The sequence below is a fragment of the Vidua macroura genome, chromosome 11, assembly GCF_024509145.1.
Source record: "Vidua macroura isolate BioBank_ID:100142 chromosome 11, ASM2450914v1, whole genome shotgun sequence".
Classification (NCBI taxonomy): domain Eukaryota; kingdom Metazoa; phylum Chordata; class Aves; order Passeriformes; family Viduidae; genus Vidua; species Vidua macroura.
Genome location: NC_071581.1, coordinates 14,732,512 through 14,751,015, shown reverse-complemented (window position 1 = coordinate 14,751,015; position 18,504 = coordinate 14,732,512). Strand labels below are relative to the sequence as shown.

General features: G+C 48.4%; 1 protein-coding gene across 2 annotated transcripts in view; it reads right to left on the bottom strand.

Annotated features, from left to right (window-relative positions):
• Positions 1 to 856: 856 nt before the first annotated feature.
• The window catches only part of GNAO1 (G protein subunit alpha o1), a 141,806-nt gene continuing 124,158 nt past the window's right edge, over positions 857 to 18,504 (bottom strand). Inside the window, exons 7-8 of one of the 2 annotated variants that reach the window (XM_053987268.1) lie at positions 4,567 to 4,720; positions 857 to 2,829 (exon numbers count right to left, since the gene is read on the bottom strand). In XM_053987268.1, coding sequence (XP_053843243.1) covers positions 2,642 to 2,829; positions 4,567 to 4,720 — 342 coding nt within the window. In that variant the 3' untranslated portion in view covers positions 857 to 2,641. Of the gene's footprint in view, positions 2,830 to 4,566; positions 4,721 to 7,491; positions 13,868 to 17,843; positions 17,998 to 18,504 lie in introns of those variants that run through there. The other variant, XM_053987267.1, reaches the window with a different exon arrangement.

Genomic DNA, 18,504 nt, shown 5'->3' with positions numbered 1-18,504 from the left:
CGACTTTCCCAGTGCCAGCATTCGCTTCTGGTGGCTGTAAACAGCAGGAGCCTTGGAAAAGCCGTGTTGGTCAGGAGCTGCTGCTGCTGCGTGCAGGAGTCTCTGCCAAGCACCCCTCCCTCCTCGGGCTGGGCAGGGGGCACGGGGGGCCCTGGGTGCCTGGGTCACCTTGCCATGGCTCCATCCCTGGGTGGTCCCGTGGGGTTCGGAAGCGTTCCGTGGTACGGGAGGGGATGTCAGGTGTGGTGCCCAGAGCCAGCCCCGTGCCAGACAGTGCCAATGCTGTGCCCAGGGGCCACTGCCTCTCCAAGTGTCCCACCTGTGGTCACGGTGCCCAGTGCTGGCATGCACAGGAGCTAGGGAGCTGGGATGATGGAGAGTGCAAGAAAAACCCAAACTGTAGGAAAAAACCCCAACCTCCTCCAAAATCCAAACAAACCCTGAATCTCCCTGAGCAGCAGGGAGAAAATTTTAACTTCATTGGAAAACCTTCCTCTATGTTAGGGGGAAAAACTTGAATATTGTGGGATTTGTGATGTTGCCATGAATGAAGGACTCACCCTGGTGATTAGCTTTGCATTCCCTAAAGAAATAAAAATCTTTTCTTGCCTGGGGGGATCTTTTGCAGGGGGGACCTTTGCTTTGGAAGCACCAGAGAGCTTCCACGAACTGCTTTCTTAAGATTTACACCCATTCTATACTTACACCAATCTGTAGTTCCTTCTCCTCTCCCTCTGCAACCAGCAGCAAATCCCCCCAAAATGTGGTTTTTGGTATTTCTTCCTCCTCTCTTTGGAAGGAGGCAGGCGGCGCGGGGGAAAGAAGGAGGCGGAGGCGCGGGAGGGAGAGCCCGGGGTACAGACAAACATTCTCTTTATTGAGCTACACATGAATTTTTCCATTAGTCAGAGAAAGAGATTGGCAGTGTGTAATATATCACAGAAACCTCACTGATTGGTAATAGAAAGGCTTAGAAAGACCTGGCGCTTTTTATATATATATATATATAATATCTTTTTTAAGTTTCCTCTTTATTTACTCATTTTCTTTTGAACAGGTGTGACTGCTCTTCTTCAGCAAAGGTAACTCGTAAAAGTGAAACTGTGAAGACGTCTGGTTACTAATCAAAGTAGAAATGACGAGGGATTGGTCATGAAAACAGTGGCTTCAATGTAAACACTACATTCGATTTTTGTTGGTTTTTTTTATTAGTTTTTAATTATTTTTTTGTGGTTTTGTGTGTGTTTTTTAAAATTTTTAAATTATTTTCATTCTTGCTTTTTTTTTAAGTTTGCTTTTTAAAGTTTTTTTTTTCTTTTTTTTTCCCCTTTTTTCTTATTTTGCAGCACAAACATCCCCACATGAGAGAGAAAACACCATTCACTAAAAGGGAGAGAAGACTAGGGCAGGAGAGGGGGAGAGAAAAGCAGCACAAAAAAGCATTCACTGGAAAGAGTTAAAAATAAAACGAAAACAAAAAAATACTCTAAACAAAAATAAAATTAAACAAAATATATATATATTTGTATAGCCCTCCCTGATGTCCCTGGTCAGCCCTGAAGGAGGGATGGGGGGGATTGTGGTTGGGGGGGCCAAGCTGTGCTTTTGGATACGGACCTGGAGAGTGAGCAGTGACCAGGAGCAGGGAGTTGTTAAACCAGGAGGGAAAAAATGGGAAAAACCCGCCGGCTCCGGCTGGTGAGGGCTTTGGCCTGAATTGGTGTGGAAATTCAAAAAATCTGACCTAAACCCCCCTGAAACCCTGGGAAGGGAGCAGGCAGAGGATGCCCCCACTGCAGCCTTCCCCCCGAACAGTCAGGGTGGGAAATGGGAGAAGATCTGCTTGTTGTTTCCCTTTTTAGCTGTGACATGTGGCCAGGGGCAGTTTTCAATTTTTCCCCTCCTTCTTTATTAAAAAAATAAAAAAAAAAAAAAAAAAAAGAAAAAAAGAAAAAAAGAAAAAAGAAAAATCTTTTTGTTTCTGAAGGTGGCAGCGGGACCGGGGACAGGCAGAGGCAGCCCGGCCTTGCCCATGCTGGAAAAAAAAAAAATCAAAATAATTATAATTTCAAAAAGCCAACCCACAATAATGAATTACAATAATCATAATTTTAAAATAGCAGCCCATGGTCAAATAACTGCTGGGAGGAGAACCAGAGTGACCCCAGGCGTTGCCCCTGTCCCCCTTTCCCTGCCTGGTGCCGGGGCAGTTGCTGGGATGGTGGGGCCGGGCAGAGCCCCCCCGGCCCACGGGGGGCCCCCAGGGTGGGACACTGGGGGCTGGAGGGAGGAGCCTGATGGGAGAAGGCGGTTCAAAAAAACAAACTAAAAAGGTGGGTGTGGATTTTTTTTTTATATATATATATACGTATATATATAATTTTTCCTTATGCCTTTTTATTTACCAACTCACATGATTATGATGACATTTTTTTTTCTCTCCTTCAATCTGTTTTTTTTCGTTTCTTTTTTTTTTCTTTTTTTTTTTTTTTTTTTTTTTTTTCTCCCCGCGCGCGTGTGTGTGTCTGTGTGTCTGTGTGTGGTTGCTTTGGGTTTTTTTTTTTTTTCCTGTTATTTTTATGTTTCTTTTCTCTCCTGGCGCCGGGATCGCCACCCAAGCAGTCGCTGTGCGCCGCGGGGGTCAGTACAAGCCGCAGCCCCGCAGGTTGTTGGCAATGATGATGTCGGTGACGGCGTCAAAAACCACCTGGATGTTGTTCGTGTCTGTGGCACACGTCATGTGGCAGTAAATCTCCTTGTTGGGGGAGCGGTTTTTGCTCTCGAATTGTGCTTGGATGTAGGCGGCCGCATCCTCGTAGGTGTTGGGACCTGCGGGCAGAGCGGGGGTCAGGGCTGAGGGCCGCCACCCTCCCGCACACCCGGCCCCGTGCTGCTTGCGAAGCGCTTTCATTGTAACAGAAACTGGCAAAACTATTTATTTTCACCCACCCTCCTCTTCACCCCTTAGCAGAGTCCATTTTCCTCCCATCTCCCTCCTTTGCACCCCCATTACCCTTCTGCTCCCCCTCTGCCCCATTTTCCCTGAAAACCCGTCAAACCTAAGCCCTGTTGAGGGCTCCTCCTTCCCCAGGTGTTGCTGCTCCGCCCTCTCCCCTTTTCCCCCCAGGAAGGGCAGGATCCCCCAGCTGTGCCCAGCCGGGCTGTGCCCGAGGGATGTCCCCGTGGTGCACCCCCACACTGCTCCTCACTGTGCGGGGAAGGTTTGGTGACCCCTCGGCCAGGCAGGGGGAGGGATGGCCTGGAGGGTTGGTGGCCACCCCAACATCACCCATGGACACCGGCTGTACCCCCTCGGTGGGGCTGAGCCCCTGTGTGCCCCGCCTGGGCTGGGTGGGGGTCTCACCCCAGGCACCGTCCCCAGCAGCCGTGTGGGGACACACGTGCTGCCTGCGGGCTCCGTGACTGGGAGGTTTGCTTTGGGAAGGTGGGCTGGAGAGGCGCCAGATGTTTGAGCCGAAAAATGTGCATTATTGCATTAATCTGCTTAGGGCAGCGGCAGAGGCTGCGCTGGCCCCTCGCGGGAAGCCACAAAGCTGAGTTACACCCCTGGAATCGCCTTTGCAAGAGCTGCTATTATCTGGAGATTTATTTTCCTTTCCCAGCTTGCTGGTTCCCCTCATTCCTGATGCAGGGGTGGCTGAAGGAGAAGGAGGCTGGGCTGGTGCCACCGGGCTGTGCCCCTCTGTGGGGTAGCCAGGCTGTGCCATACAGCTGCATGTGGGATAGTCTGGTTTGTTCTACCAGGTGGCTGTGAGGAAAGTGCTGGTGCCTTCGGGATGGAGAACCTGAATGCCTCTGGTGGAAATGCTGGTGTATTTATGCTGTAGGGGAATGGGTGCCATCTCGCTGGGGGGCTTCCTTGTCCCCAGGGTTTGGCATCCAGCATGGATGTGCTCTGGGTGGAACAGTTCACAGACATCTCAGTATCTGCAGGGCATGCCGGAGTCTGAATTTAAACTGTCTTTTTTCTTTCTCTTAGAGAATTCCAAAGTATCTATTCTTGCCCATCTTCTTGGTTATTTATCCTTTTCCCCAGGCCATGTTGGTTTCACTACAAAATGGATGATTCTCTTGTAGTTCCACAGATTCCTGCTGTAAAGGGGCTCTCTCCTCCCCCAGCCAAACCCAGCTTGAAGGCACTCCTGGGAGGATGCAGCCTGAAGGACCATGAGTTTTAGCTCCTCCTCTCGCAGGAGATTCCCAGGAACCACCAGCAAACAGGATGGTTCCAGTGGTGGCCAGTCAGCTCCTGCCAAGTCTTCTTTCCACAGCTCCCTGTGCCCAGGCTCATTTCATCTCTTCTCCATTTGTCTTGACCCCCTCTCTGTCCCACCAGCTGCTTGGGCACCTTTGCCACAAAAACTGCCCCACCCAGGACACAGCCCCAGCCCATGAGTGGGGTGCTGGAGCTGCATCACAGCCCATGAAGGTGCTTTTGCAGTGCTTTTGCACCCCACAAAGGCACCCTGTCCCCTCTGTCCCCCCAGCCTTGGTGGCGCAGGGTGGGAGTCACAGCAGCTGTGCTGCATCAGCCCCAGGACCTACCTGTGTACTCAGGGAAGCAGATGGTCAGAGGTGACTTCTTGATCTTCTCAGCAAATAGATCTTTCTTGTTGAGGAAGAGAATGATGGAGGTATCGATGAAGAATTTGTTGTTACAGATGGAGTCGAAGAGCATGAGAGATTCGTGCATGCGGTTCTGCAAAGGGGAGCAGAGGGAGGAGAAGGGAGAGAGGAAGGAAAAGACAGAGTTAGAGGAGAGGAGAACATTTCTGTGAATTGAAATGGTTAGAAAGCAAAAAAATCTCTATAATAAGACAGTGGTAAATTTGAGCGGGTTACAAAAGTGGAGGAAATGGGGTACTGTGCTCCTCTTGGGCTGGAGGCCAGGGCAGGTGTGGGGCTGCAGCTGATTCTCCCCCACATCCCTGTGGGGCCACTCTAGCAGGGCAGGCACTTGAAACCTCAAGGAAGAGTGGGGGGAAAAAAAGTAATTTGCTCCTCCCCTGCCTCACCAAAGGAGTAGGGAAGGGGACCTGTCTCTCTTCAGAGACTGTGTACCCCTGAAGCATCCTTTGGAGAACCCAAATAAAGGATGGACAGACAGCATCAGCCAGCACCTTGGACACACTTGGCATGGAGACTGGGACGGAAGGGGCTTTGGCCATCCCAGGGCCTATGGGCCTGCCTGCAAGGGTACTTGGCACTGAGTGGTGTCATTGTAGTGAGACCAGTGCCAAGGTATTGTCCAGAGGTTGGGGCAGGTCCTGTCCTGGAAAAATCTTCAGGTCAGCTTTGAAAATACCTGTGGTGGCCAGGTGGCCCAAGTAGGTAACCTGCATAGTGGTAATCAGTACAGGTGCCTCTGCCAGCCCACTTCCCAGCTCTCCTGAGAGTTCTGGGCTTGCAGGCTGCTCCAGGTAGACTTTAAGCTTGGAAAAGCTTGCGTAGAAGCATAAGGGTAAATTTCTAAAATCTGTAGTTTTGTTGGGTTTTTTTTTTCTTTTTTTTTTTACCATTTACATGTGGACAAAACCCATAAACAGTCATCTTTCCCCTATGCTACCAAAGTTTCTTAAGAAGTGGAGAGCAGACAGCAGAACAGGAGGAGGTGAGGTGAGGTTGTCCTGTGCCCCACTGGCTGCCACAGGGCCCCACAGAGCAAGGTGTTCCCATGCAGGTGCATGCACTCACTGTTAGTGTGAAGGTGCCACTGGACAGGACAGATCTGGCCCACCAAGAGCTCCCAAGCATTTTCTCCATCATTAACTTGCTCTTAGAATCACCAGAAAGCCATTCCCTGCTAGTCCTCTGACAGCTTTGGGGGATGTTTTAGGAAGTCTCTGCGACCCTTTCCTTGTTTGTACCCGGCTCGTTTCTACTTGAACTTGCAAAGCTTCTGCTGCAAGCCCAGGGCTTGGTGAAGTCTGAAATTGCTGCCCCTCCCTGTAACCCCTGCTGGGGGCTGAGCCCCCCAGTTCTGGCTCAAGTGCCTCAAGCTCACATGGGGACACAGCTGTTCACAAAAGCCTTGTGGAAATCTCATGGAAAGGCTCTGCAGTGGGTGGGGAACCCTTCTGCAGCAAACACTCCCCCACAACGTCCCCCCACAGCCCCTTTCTTTGGAGGCGCAGCAAAGGGGGCTCTGGACTCACTGAAGATTTGTGAGAACACATGTGTTTGCTAATGAAATGATGACCCAATTACACATTTTGGAGTTTTCCATGAATGTTTTATTAGTGAGTCATTTTATTAGCTCCACTTCAACGGTAGCTTTTGCATGCAAAATTTAGCAGCTGTCTGATTTCATCTTGAAAGGCTTCGCGATTGCACTGTCGGTTCCTTGACAAAGAGTAGCTGGGGATGCCAAGCAGGCGCTTTCCAAAGCCTGGGGACTTCAATTTGATCCTTATCTTGAAATTAAAAAAAGGCTTTATTCATAGGGAAAACTGAAGCTGCCACCAAAGGATGTGGTTCTTCTTGAGTTGTGGTTGTTGCAAAATTGCTAGGTCTTGAGATTTTCATGGAGAGTATCAGGATGGGCTTTTCCTTGTTCATCTCTGGTGTTGTCCTATACATTTATTATATTTAAACAAAGAAGTGATGGTGGAAGAGCAACTGAAATATAGCTTCTGCCCAAGGAAATGAGAATTCCCATTCAGGCAGAATAACCCTGATGACTTCACGGTTCTGAACACCCAGGCAGAATCTGAGCAGGATGGTGTCCTGGAGAAAGTTCTAAAAATCCCCAGTATCAATACACAAAGCAAAATCCTTTCACTCTCAGCCATTTGCTTTTCTCAAGGCCGGCCTGTAGTTCTGTCTGATTCATAGGATGGGCCATGTGGGAATTCCTGTCTGAGGATGGGTCCAGCTGAAGCCACATCACTGGAAGTTGGTGAAGACAATAGGAGCAATGATTCATTTTCCTTTGCTGAGGTTTATAGAAAATTTTCCCTTGGTTTCTTCAAATTCCTTACTTCTATATTATTCCACAAATAATGGAAGATCTTTAGTTTAAACATAAAAGAACAAACTGGCTCAAGTATTGTTTTAAAGAGAGGGAGGGATGTTCCATGTTTTGTGCTACTGCAAGGAGGAGAAAACACCATTTACTGAGTTGAGTGGGTCTTCGGATTTTGTGCTCACACGAAGAGACAGTGGAAAAGCAAAGCTTGTGACTTGTGAAGGATTTGTAACTGTTGCAGTGGAGGAAACAGCGGGGCAGCATGGATGCTCTGCCCTGCTGCTGCCTCTGGTGAGCAAAGGAAAAAAAAGTCCTGCCAAATACTTACATAAAATGAAGTATCTTTTGGTTATATCCTTTTCAAATCCTTTATTTCTAGGTGGATGAGGCTCTGGCAGACAGCTGGTGCTGTGTGTTGTGCAAGTGTTTGTGGAACAGCCATAAGGTTAAATAATAAGTTTGAGAAGCTGGACGTGCTCAATGGAGACACAATAAAACCACTCTCACACTAGAAAAGAGCTGGCACTTTATTAACATTTTGTAACTAATAAATACATTACCAACAGCCAATAAATTATTACAATAACTAATGCTCTATTAAACCAATGGACAGTCACTCTTCGTACAAAATTACAGTTAATACAGTTTGGGCCATCAAACATGCAGGAGAAATGATTCAGCGGGAAACCAGCAAAAGGAAAATGGTGACGGCCTCCGGTGATCCTCTGGGAAATGTGATGGGGAGCAGGAGCCCACAGGGGGTGATGGTCACTCTTCCCTTGTCGAGCTGAAGTGGGAAAAACGAGGTGGGGGAATAGGGCTGAGGAGCACAAATTAGGGACTGGGCTAATTAACAGGGCCATGGCTGGTGCTTAAACAATCCTGTCTGCTTGCCCAGCATCACCAGGTTGGTCCAGCACTGGAAAAGCTGGTGAGACTCAAGCACTGCTGAAAATGGTTTTACCTGCCATGATCTCTTCTCACCACCTGGAGCAGTGGCTTTAGCTCTGGAGCTGCTTGCCTGCACTACATTCCAAGACACTGGGTGGAAGAGGGCCTGGGACAGTGAGCATCCAGCCAGCTCCCAGCCCCTCTACTTCTTCTCCTGGTCTTCCCTCCCTGTGCCTACTGCACCCAGTGTCTTTGAACAGAGCTGCCCTCTTGGGGAGATGGGGCTGTTTCTTGAATCCAGCTCCCTTTTCCTCTGCCTGCAGGATGCCAGCTGGAGGCTTTGGTCCTCCTCTCACTAAGGCATTGGTGTTTAAGGGCTGCACTTGCTTGTGTTTGCACACAAATAAAAATCTCACAGGCTGTTTTTTGGGGCATGAGTGGTCCTGTGCAAAGTCCCTTCCCATAGCCACATTCTCAGTATAACTATATAGGTCACGTACCTATATCTGTCAGCATCAATTACCTGTGTCAGTGCTGGAGCTCAGAAATGACACGGTACCCTCAAGTCTCAGGGAGCCTCGGGGTCTGTTTGCCAGCTCTCTCCTGCAGGGAGGTGGAGGCAAGACTGTGGTCTGCAATTTTGTGCCACTTGGACCACGTCTCTGCTTTCTCATGGGTGCACTGGGGATGCAAGTCAGTGATGGGTCTGGGTGCCCAGGGTGATGCTCAGTAACACCATTTCTACTGACCTTGACATGTCCAGTGTCAGATCACTAAGGAGTGTTTTAGTCTCCTTGGAAATGGTTGTGGAGTTTTTGGTGGTAAGCCTGAAGACAAACCATGGAAACACTCAAACACACTGGAACTAAGCTTCTCTAATTGACTTGACAGATGGTCAGCCTTCTTCCAGGAACTCAGCAACTCTCCCTGGCTCCAGGAGACTTTGTGACCACAAAAAGCTTGGGACATGTCACACAAACTAACAGTTTGTGTTGGTCCCTTTCCCAGCACTGACTGCAAATCCCCCAGGGGCGATGTCTGCCTTGTTGAGCTGCACAGTGAGGCTGGGCACAAGGGGACCTTCTGGCAAAAGGACATCTTCTATGTCACATCCTGACCTCTTGGAGATTGCACTCCTGGACTGAGAACAAGGTCTGTTCCCTTGCAGGCAAAGGGGAGTCTGTTCCCTTGCCATCAAGTGGGAGAAATAGTAGTGTTTAACACTGGAAGCATTTCATCTTCCAAGCACTGGGCTCATGCCGTGATAGATTAGACCCACCAGATATGTTTTAATGTACATTAAAGACCACCCTCATTAATACTTTTAGTGTCCAGTGAAACAAAATCACATTGATAGAGGAGGCATGGCAGGCTCCTCCTGAGGCTGCTCTCCCCTCCATGGAGGGACAGGCTGGCCAGCCATCCAGGAAAGCTGGCTGAAGGCAAGAAGCTGATTCCAGTACAAAACTCCTGAGAGAGATGTAGTTGGAGGTGTCTGTGGGCAGGCAGTGGGAATGTGACCATCCCGGCGCAGCGGGAGGCCAGGGCAGCGGGGACGCTCGGCGCTGGCAGACGGCAGGGCCAGATGGCCGCACCGAGCGTTCCCGCTGTCCTGCCGCTCCGCCGGGCTCCTCCGGCCCCCTGTGAAAACCAGACTGTGTGCGACTTCTATATGCAAGATTAAAAACTGCCTTTGGCAGCCTGGCACTCTATTTTAGTGTGTGCTTTCCCGGTGCATGGTTACTGCTCGTTCTCCCAACCAGCCCAGCTACTGCATCCTCCCCGGGAGCTCTGCAGCTCAGCCTGGCAGCGCTGCAAGACTTTTCTTGTATGGGTTTCTCTATTTCATTGAAATTGTTGTTTAAATAAAGAAGCTATTTGCATTTTTGTGGTCTCATGGCTCCACAACTGACCCTCTCATTGACTATGGAGCAAGCCAACAGGGAGCTTCCTTCTTTCTTTTTGCTGCTGTCTGAAGCTCATCATGAGTTGTTAATGCTACTTTCAGTGCTGACACCCCTTGGATGCTTCTGCTGCTGGAACAGTGACCTGAGTCATTAAAAACCTTCTGCATCCCAAAAAGGGCTTTTTTTTTTTCTTCTTTTTTGCAAATTCCCACATTAGCTTTGAAGGGCAGCAGGGTGTATACATAGCTGTTTCCATCGTGTGCTTTTAAAAGCTATCCTCCATGCCCTGGTAGGATTTCTGATGCAGCTGTACCAGTTGCAACATCCCTGCTATGTGGAAACTGCAAGCAAAACACAGCTCTGGCTCTCCAAGGGTCTGGATTCAGAGCACGGCAATTGCAAAGCACAAGGGGCTGTTAAGAAAAGGCTTTTCAAAGCAGGAGATGTATTTCAAGGTACTTTTTAGGCAACTGCTGCAAGAATTGCTGGTGTTTAGAAAAAGCACAGGGCAAAAGATTGCCTGCAGAAGGCACATCTGTTCAGGAAGGGCTTCGGAGGGCGCAGAAGCCAGCACTGAGTAATGATTTGGCAGGCGCTCTGCAGACACAAATCTATACGCGGCCATCAAGCGGGAGAAATAGTAGTGTTTAACACTGGAAGCATTTCATCTTCCAAAGGCTGCTTCCAGCATTTGTCAGTGAATCCTCATGACACTCGTGTGAAGGAGGGAATGTCAGCAGCAGCAGCTGAGATGAAGCTTTAGACACACAATATGCCAAAGAAAATGAAAGAAGAGGCTCTCTGTGGCAACATTTCCTCTGCTTTTTCTCCCCTTTCTCCCCATGGGGTACCAGCTGTTGATGGTCATCAATGTGCCAGGCACCTGCTGGAGCTGCAGAGGAGGCTTGGACCTCCCAGCTGGCAAAGCTGGGAATGGGTTACCTGAATCAAGCCTGGAGAGCGGTAAAAGTGCACTGAGCCAGCACTGGCCACTCGACTGCATTTGGCAGAGTTTGGAGTTAATTTAAATTGTCTTTACCAAAATATTCCTGTGTGCTTTATGCTGGGAGCTCACAAAGCCTTGGTGTGGTGCTGCCTTCCCTGGGAACAGCTTCTGTTACTTATTTGCTTGGATAAAACATCATTCACAGCAAGGGGTGGGAACAGAACATCTCCAAAACTCCAGTGCTTCTGATCAAACTCTTCTTACAGAGCTTAATAAAAGATCTGCATCCCTGCCAGCACCAGCCATCATCATTCTGGGTCCAGTGGTTACACAGGTTACATACCAAATGTAACCAATGTGTGGTTTTTCTTGCCCTGGGCTTGACACAACACCCACGTGGATGCTGGGTGTTGTTAGTGCTGGGGCTCGGACAGATGTGTGGGTGGGCTGTGGCATAAGGAGCAGAGACGGGCTCCTGGTTTTGCTGGCCAGCTCTTTGCAGGAGCTGATGTCATTGGAGGCATTTTAAGGCTGAGATGATGAAGAGAAAGGTGGATGCTGGCTTGTGCCAGAGCAGGGGAGGCAGGGAGTTGTGTTATTGCTGTTAGTGCCCAGCAGAGCAGCAGCAGGTCCTTGCTGCACAATAGTAAATGCATCATTTAATGCTCTCTAGGGGTTACTGACAGTTACCAGCCGTGCTGGGCTGTAGCTGTTTGGATGGGTGACAGACACCTCGTTTTCCTCTGCAGGCCTTCCCTGCTTGCCTCAGGTGCTCATATCCCTTGCTGGGGATTTGTCACAAATGTCCCACAAATACTGTTGTGGCAGAGCACAGCCCCTGATGGGGACTCTCCTCTGGCTCCCAGGTGCCCTTCTCTTCCCATCCTTCCTGCTGTCTCAATCTGCCTCGTCTCCCTTCTGCAGCTTGTCTCCCAAAACGATCCCTAAGTCTCTCTCACTCTCCTCCCCCCTGTGCACCCTATGCGTTCCTGTCACTGTCTCCTGAACGCTGACCTGGCCCCTCCCCTTCGGGCTGTGCTGCTCTGGGCTGCCCTCACACCATCTCTCCTCAATGGGCACAGTGAGAAGAGATATTGTCCCTCTCAACCACAGCCCTGAAGAGACTTCCTGAGACCCGAAAGCCACTCCTAGGTCAGGCTCCCAAGGAAGGACAGTTGAACTTCTGGCCAGCCTGCAAAGATTCATGTTTTTCAAGATAATTGACTTCTAAGGGAGGCAGAGAAGAGGCACAGATCAAAATTGCCCACCTGCCCCCAGGTGAGGTGGGCCCTGAGTGGGACCTCAGAGGTGGTTGTCTCACCCAGACAACAAACAAGCTTTTGGGGTGGACTTCTAAGAATCCCTCCATGTCCCCAAAGGTGACACCCCACCTCTCACATTCCCTTCTGCCTTCGACTCAGCAGCATCCAGGTTTCTTGGTGGTGGCCACAAGTACCTCAGCCCACCTGCATTTGTCCTCTCTGAGCCCCCAGATTTGCTGTGCTGGGTGCTACCCTCGCCCTTCCCACTCCTCTCCTCTGTCCTTCCTTCTTCCTTTCCTTACACTTTTCTTTCCTACTCCATCACTTGACTCAGATCAGCTCCCTGAGCTCTCCTTTGCCTCTGTTAACCATCCCTCTCAATACTGGTAAAGAGATGCCCTGGCTGGGGACAACAACCCTGGAGCTGTCTCTCTGGGGTGCTCAGGCAGGAGGTGACACAGGAAAGCCACTGGCTTATGCTCAGCCAAGGAGGCTCAGAGCACAAGGCTGGGCTTCTCAAGGGGTTTAGATGCCCAAGGGGCAATGAAGGGCCACGAGGTTCTTGCACACTTTTCTGCTGCCCAAGCACAGGGAGGTTTCCCAAAGCACCTTTCCCCATCTCAGGCACTTGAAGATCAGACTCTGCCTACAAGAAGCCAGGGCTAATCATTTTTTGTGCTACCCAGCATTTCAAGGCTGAAGTTTGGAAAGTGATGCTGTGTGTTTGCAGAAGCATCAGCTCTGCTGAATCACTAAGGCTGGGAGGTGCTGTGGGAAAAGTCCCCAGGCTGGATTCCTTGTCAGGATGCCACTGAGTGTGGAGTGTCCATCAGGACACCATTCCCGGGGCATCTTCACTGCCTACACTCCAGGGGTCCCAGCTCAGTGCCTCCATGGCCTCCATGGAAGTGCCTCAGAAATGGGTTACAGCAACCACTAGATAAATTTTACCATTAATTTTGAAAAACTTGAGGTAAAACTGGTACCAGTAATGAATGCTTTTAGACAAGGCTTAGTAGGCTTTGTTACTGTGTCCCTGTTACTCAGACACCAGCAGAACTTGATATGGCTGTTTTACTTGTTCAAATAGCTGTCTGGAAAAAAGGAGAATGTACAAATCCAAGCTATGGTGGCTGCAGTCAACACCAAACCCTCCAGCTTTGGGGTCAGAACTGGAGCTGTATGGTACCCTCAAAATGATCAGGTTGTATTTAGCACTTCCCAAAGGAATAGTGTTTTTTAAAAAAGGCAAATAACCAGGAGAATGAACAACATCCCTTAATTTTCAAGGCAAAATAGAAGTTTTGGTTCCAAACTACACTGTTCCTGACCAGTATTTTAAGGCTTTGATTTTTTTTTTCTCTCTTTAAAACTGAAGTATTTTTGTCTTTTGGCAGTTGAAATGCACTTTGTGGGAAATGCGTTAGCTCCCTGCACAACACTGTGAATTAGAACGGAGGAGTAGAACGGGGCAGCAAGGGGATGAACCAAAAATGAACCAAAATAAAATAAAATGGGTCTGGGGAAAGCAGAACTTGCTGCAGAGTTTTCTGGGACAGGAGGAGGGAATTATGTATTTCTTCCTTGTCATCTTCTGAGGAGGAAAAAACAAGGAAAGGGAGGACCTGTCCGCGGGAGCGGAGGATACTCCGGGCGGGTGCCAGGAGAGGAGGGAGGAGGGAGCTTTAGTAGAGTCCGCATCCCCGCAGGTTGTTGGCGATGATGACATCCGTGACGGCGTCGAAGACGAACTGGATGTTGTTGGTGTCGGTGGCGCAGGTGATGTGGGTGTAGATCTCCTTGTTGGCCGACTTGTTCTTGCTCTCGTACTGAGTCTGGATGTACGCCACGGCCTCCGTGAAAGCGTTGGGGCCTGCAGGAGAGCCAGGGCAAAGGAAAAAGAGTGGGTTAAAGCAAGCCCATGGCCTGGAATGCCTGCAAACAGCCCCTTGTGGGGATGTGAGGAGCTTGTGCGGGGCTGCTGCAGCCCAGGTGCCCTCTCTCCATCTCAGGGATGGGCACCGCTACCAGCCAGGTTTGCTGCCAGGCAGGAGATGCTCCCTGACTGTCAGCTCAGCTGTATTTTTATTCTGAGTTGCTGTTTATAGACATGAAATAGATGAGGGAGCTGAGTGTTAAACAGGCTATGATGGAAGAAATTCCATATCATGGTGACAAAAAAAGAGAAGAAATGTAGTTAGTGCTTGACCTAGGAAACAGGCTTATCTTTTTTCCTTTTTTTAGATTTTTTTTTTATTAAAGCTTCAGGTTTTGATGGAAGAGTTAACATGAATTGAGGGCAGTATTGGTAGCTGTGCCCTCCTTTCCCTAAATCATTAAGAGAAAGGGACATGAAAAGATCCAGCCTCTATTACAGGGCAAAATGGGCTTTTCTCAAAAAAAAACACCTAAAACTCAACAAAAAGACTGATACACAATGTCCCTTTTTTTAGGAATTAGGATCACAGTACTCTCTGCTACAGCCAGACTAAAATCACACTGTGAGGCGTTTCTTGTTTTGATATATAGAGATATCTGTACCAAACCTGATTAACCCTCAAATTTTGTATTAAAAAAAAGCTTAGAAAGAGTCATGCAAATGAGTAGATCCTTTCTCCTCTGGCCAGCGCTGACCCTGTTCACACACATGGCTCCTTTTGGGTACCTCCTTAAGGCTGATGAAAGCAATGTCTGGCCTGGAGTGCAGCTCCCAGCACTGCCAGGCACTGTCTGACCCCTAAAAGGCTCCACAACAGTAAAACTGCTACTGCTTTTGGGTCCCTTTCTCTCCATGATACTTTACTGATGGGAAATGCTGTTATTTGCTAGAGAGAAGCTTACTGGGGCTGAAGATGTGCTGTGGTGGAAGGCAGCTGCTCTGGGAAATCCCACTTGCACACACATGCTCTGCTAGTGGAAGGCACAAATTCATGAAGGCCATGGGACTTGAGAATAAGCGTGACACAAGAGAAGCAAAGTTTTTTCTGGGAGCAGATTCTTGCATGGAGAGCTGTGTAAAGAATCAGTTCCACATCCTGAGCACAACCAGGAGGTTATTTTATGAACAGGAAGTTAGTTGTTCAAGCACATGAGGATTTAGATGCTTGGTTCTGTCTAGGAGAGCAGGGAATCACTAATGCTAGCTTGGTTTAAATCAAGCCGTGGATTCTGCTACTGCTTTACTAAGTATTGTGGATTAGTTAAAAGCATGGGTGAATTAAGGGGATGGAAATAGTGCTCTAGAAAACAGCAGGCAAATTTGTGGATGCAGTCTTCTAATAATTCCCTGTCAGCAGAACTAATGGACATCAGAAATTTCATTTCATTAAAAGCATTTTGTGGAACCTACTTGTGATGTTGAAAGTCTGCTTGTTCAGTTTATAGGCTTTTATCAAATAATTCTTTTTAACTCCAGGGCAACATTCTAATAATGTTGCTTTTTCATAAGGCCACGAGGGTTTCATCCTGTGGGCTGTGGACAGCAAAGCAGGGGCAAGCAGACTGAAATGTGTGCTTGGGTCTAAAGCCTGGGCTGAATGTTAGCACAGCTAACTCATAACAGCATTGCTGAACACCTGGGGTGAGATAACTCCTTACCTCAGATCCCTGTTGGATCAGTAAAAGGACTTTCAGCAGCCAGATTTTCTGGCCTCTCTGATGGCACAAGAGAGACAGGGGATCTGTTCAGGGTCTCTGGCATTGTGAGAACTCCCAGCTTCCAGAAAAGCATCCTGAAGGAATTTAGAGCACCTTTGGGGGTCCCCTAAGACTTGGGGAAGATTGGTTTGGTTCACTTGTGGCTGAAGTGCTCCAGACAGAGGAGCTCTGTTTAATCAGCCAAGAGCTTAGCTCCATGTGTATGAACGTCTGCCTCCCCCACTGAACTTCCCTCCTGGGCTGGGATAGCTTGGGAAGGAATATAGAAAATGACATTTCTTCTTGTTCTAGTCTCTCTGACATCAGGGGTTCTGTGAGAATGTTATTTCACACTGAGGTTTCTGAGAGACAGCAGTGAAGATCTACAAAACCAGGTGCATAAAATGTGATCAGGAAGGAGAGAGAGGTGAAGGTTTGTTTCACTGAGAAACGGGAAGGGAAGAGGACATGACAGAAACCATCCAGTATAGGCAAGCACTGCTATAAAGAAAATGGTGATGAGCTGCTCTACAAGCCATCCAAAAGCAGCAATCTAATTTGCAACCAGGAAAATTTGGGGTAGGCATTATTGTGAGCTCAGCTGTAAAGACTGAAATTTCCATGATTAGATCTTTTCTGACAAATTTGTTGGGAATATGTTGGTTCTGTCTGGACCAAGCAGATGACTAGGTGGCTGAAATGTGCTGGTAGTGACAAACACCAAAATCTTCCCTGGAGAGGAAGCCTGCAGATGTTCTGAATTCAGCTGGAGTTGTTCAGCTCCATGGCCACAGACCATTCAGCCCAAAGCAGCAATGAGGGATCACTTTTGTCTATTCACAGTGAAAAATCAAGCGCTCAGAGATAAGAAGCTCTGGTTAATAATTTGTTGGCCTGCCCAGAACTGTGACACTCCTGGTGCTCCTGGTTCACAACTGTGTTTCCTGACAAAGAGATTGGCTTCTCTGTCTGTCAGCTTGATTCATCTGGATGTCTCCGGTGAGTTTAAATAATTCATGACGATAAAAGTTTATTTTTGTGCCATCTCGGAATGGTAATGAGGGTTTGTGGAAGCTGGCAAAATGCAGAGGGAAGCAGCGGGGTGCAGCTGCAGCCTTTGCATGGGTGATGTATTCCCATCATTAGCAGGCCAGATGCCAGGCGGGCAGCAGGAGCGGGGCCTTCTTGCACGCTGCCCATCCCAGAGCTCCTGCTCTCAACTCCATGGATCACCAAGGCCTCCTTCTCCCCAGCCAAGCTCAGGGCATGGCTCACTGTGGCTCTCCTCTGCCTGCACTGTGGGTTAAGGAGTGTGGGAAGATCAAATGTGAAACACCTTGTTTTCTACCTGCATTTAACTGGAAGTGTTTTCATGTCCAGATGCTTGATGTTGGCAAACCTGTGAGCAAAACTGGGGACTCTTCAACTGATGTGATGAAAATGTATTGCTTGAGCTAAAGCAGCCAAGCTGTGAGACGTCCTGTCTGCATACTGGAGGGCTGATCATGGAATCATTGAATGGTTTGGGTTGGAAGGGCTCTTTAAAGGTCATCTAATCTAACCCGCCTGCATTGAGTAGGAACATCTTCAACCAAGTCAGGTTGCTGACCCAGCCTGGATATGAATGTTTCCAGGATCATGATGATTCTACAGCCCCACAGTGCCTGGAAGTGGAGAAGGTGGCCAGGAGCTGCAGAGGGATTCTTGCTATGGCCATAAGAGAGCATGGTTGGGAATGAAAGAACAAAGTTGTACTCCAGCTGAGGACAGCCTGACAAACCCTGCGTGTTGGTCTCCTGTCACCCATTTATAATGGTTACACTCACTGCACCTTTCTGAGAGACCTGCAAGAAGGTTCACGATCCTGTGTGACACAGGGAACCAGTGCACATGGGTTTGGGGAGTGCACAGTGGCCCCACACCTGCAGATGCTGGCTTGGCATCAAACCCACTGGTGAGGCGCAGATCACACACCCGAATCAGTGGTGGTGACCCACCCTGGTGGTGGTCAAGTCATCCTCCTGCTTTAAGTGGACCATGGTGGGGGTGATCCTTTGGCACTTACTGAAACAAAACCTGTAGTGAAGCCAATGGGAGCTCTAGCTCTGCATCTTTAGCCTCGTTGCCTGCGATACACTACAGCATCAGCCTGGCTGGGGAGAGCTCTGTGGTCCCTTTGCTAAGCACTCCTGTACAGCCACATTTCTCATTACCTGTGTACTCAGGAAAGCAGATACTCAGTGGAGATTTCTTAATTTTCTCCTCAAATATGTCCTTCTTGTTTAGAAACAGGATGATAGATGTATCTGTGAACCATTTGTTGTTGCAGATGCTGTCAAAAAGCTTCAGAGATTCGTGCATGCGGTTCTGCAATAGAAAGGAAAGATCGCATCAGGCCAAAGCCAGTGACCCAGGGATGTTCAACATGTAGGGAAATCTAAATGAACTAAATTAAGGAGGAAAGCAACAAAAAAGAAAATCTACAATATACATAATAAATTTATGTATACATACAGCTGAACATATACATACACAGATGCAATCCCTATTACATTGGACATACAATTAGCAACTTAAGGGCATTTAACAATACAGAGCTGTTTTGATTTTGCATAACATTAATTTACAGGATCCCAGCTCATAGAAATCATCATGCACCATGCATGGATGGAGAATTATTTTTGCCCTTTGATCAGATTTATGTGTTGGTGTAGCTCATGCAGATTTTCTAAAATGTTTTCAATAATTTTTCTAAAATGTTTTTTCCACTTTCTCGAATGTGTGCGGCACACAACTGGTTACATTAACCAAGGACTGGTAGATCCTTGAATTAATCTAGAGTTGGAAGCAGACATCAAGGTGACATAATTTTGG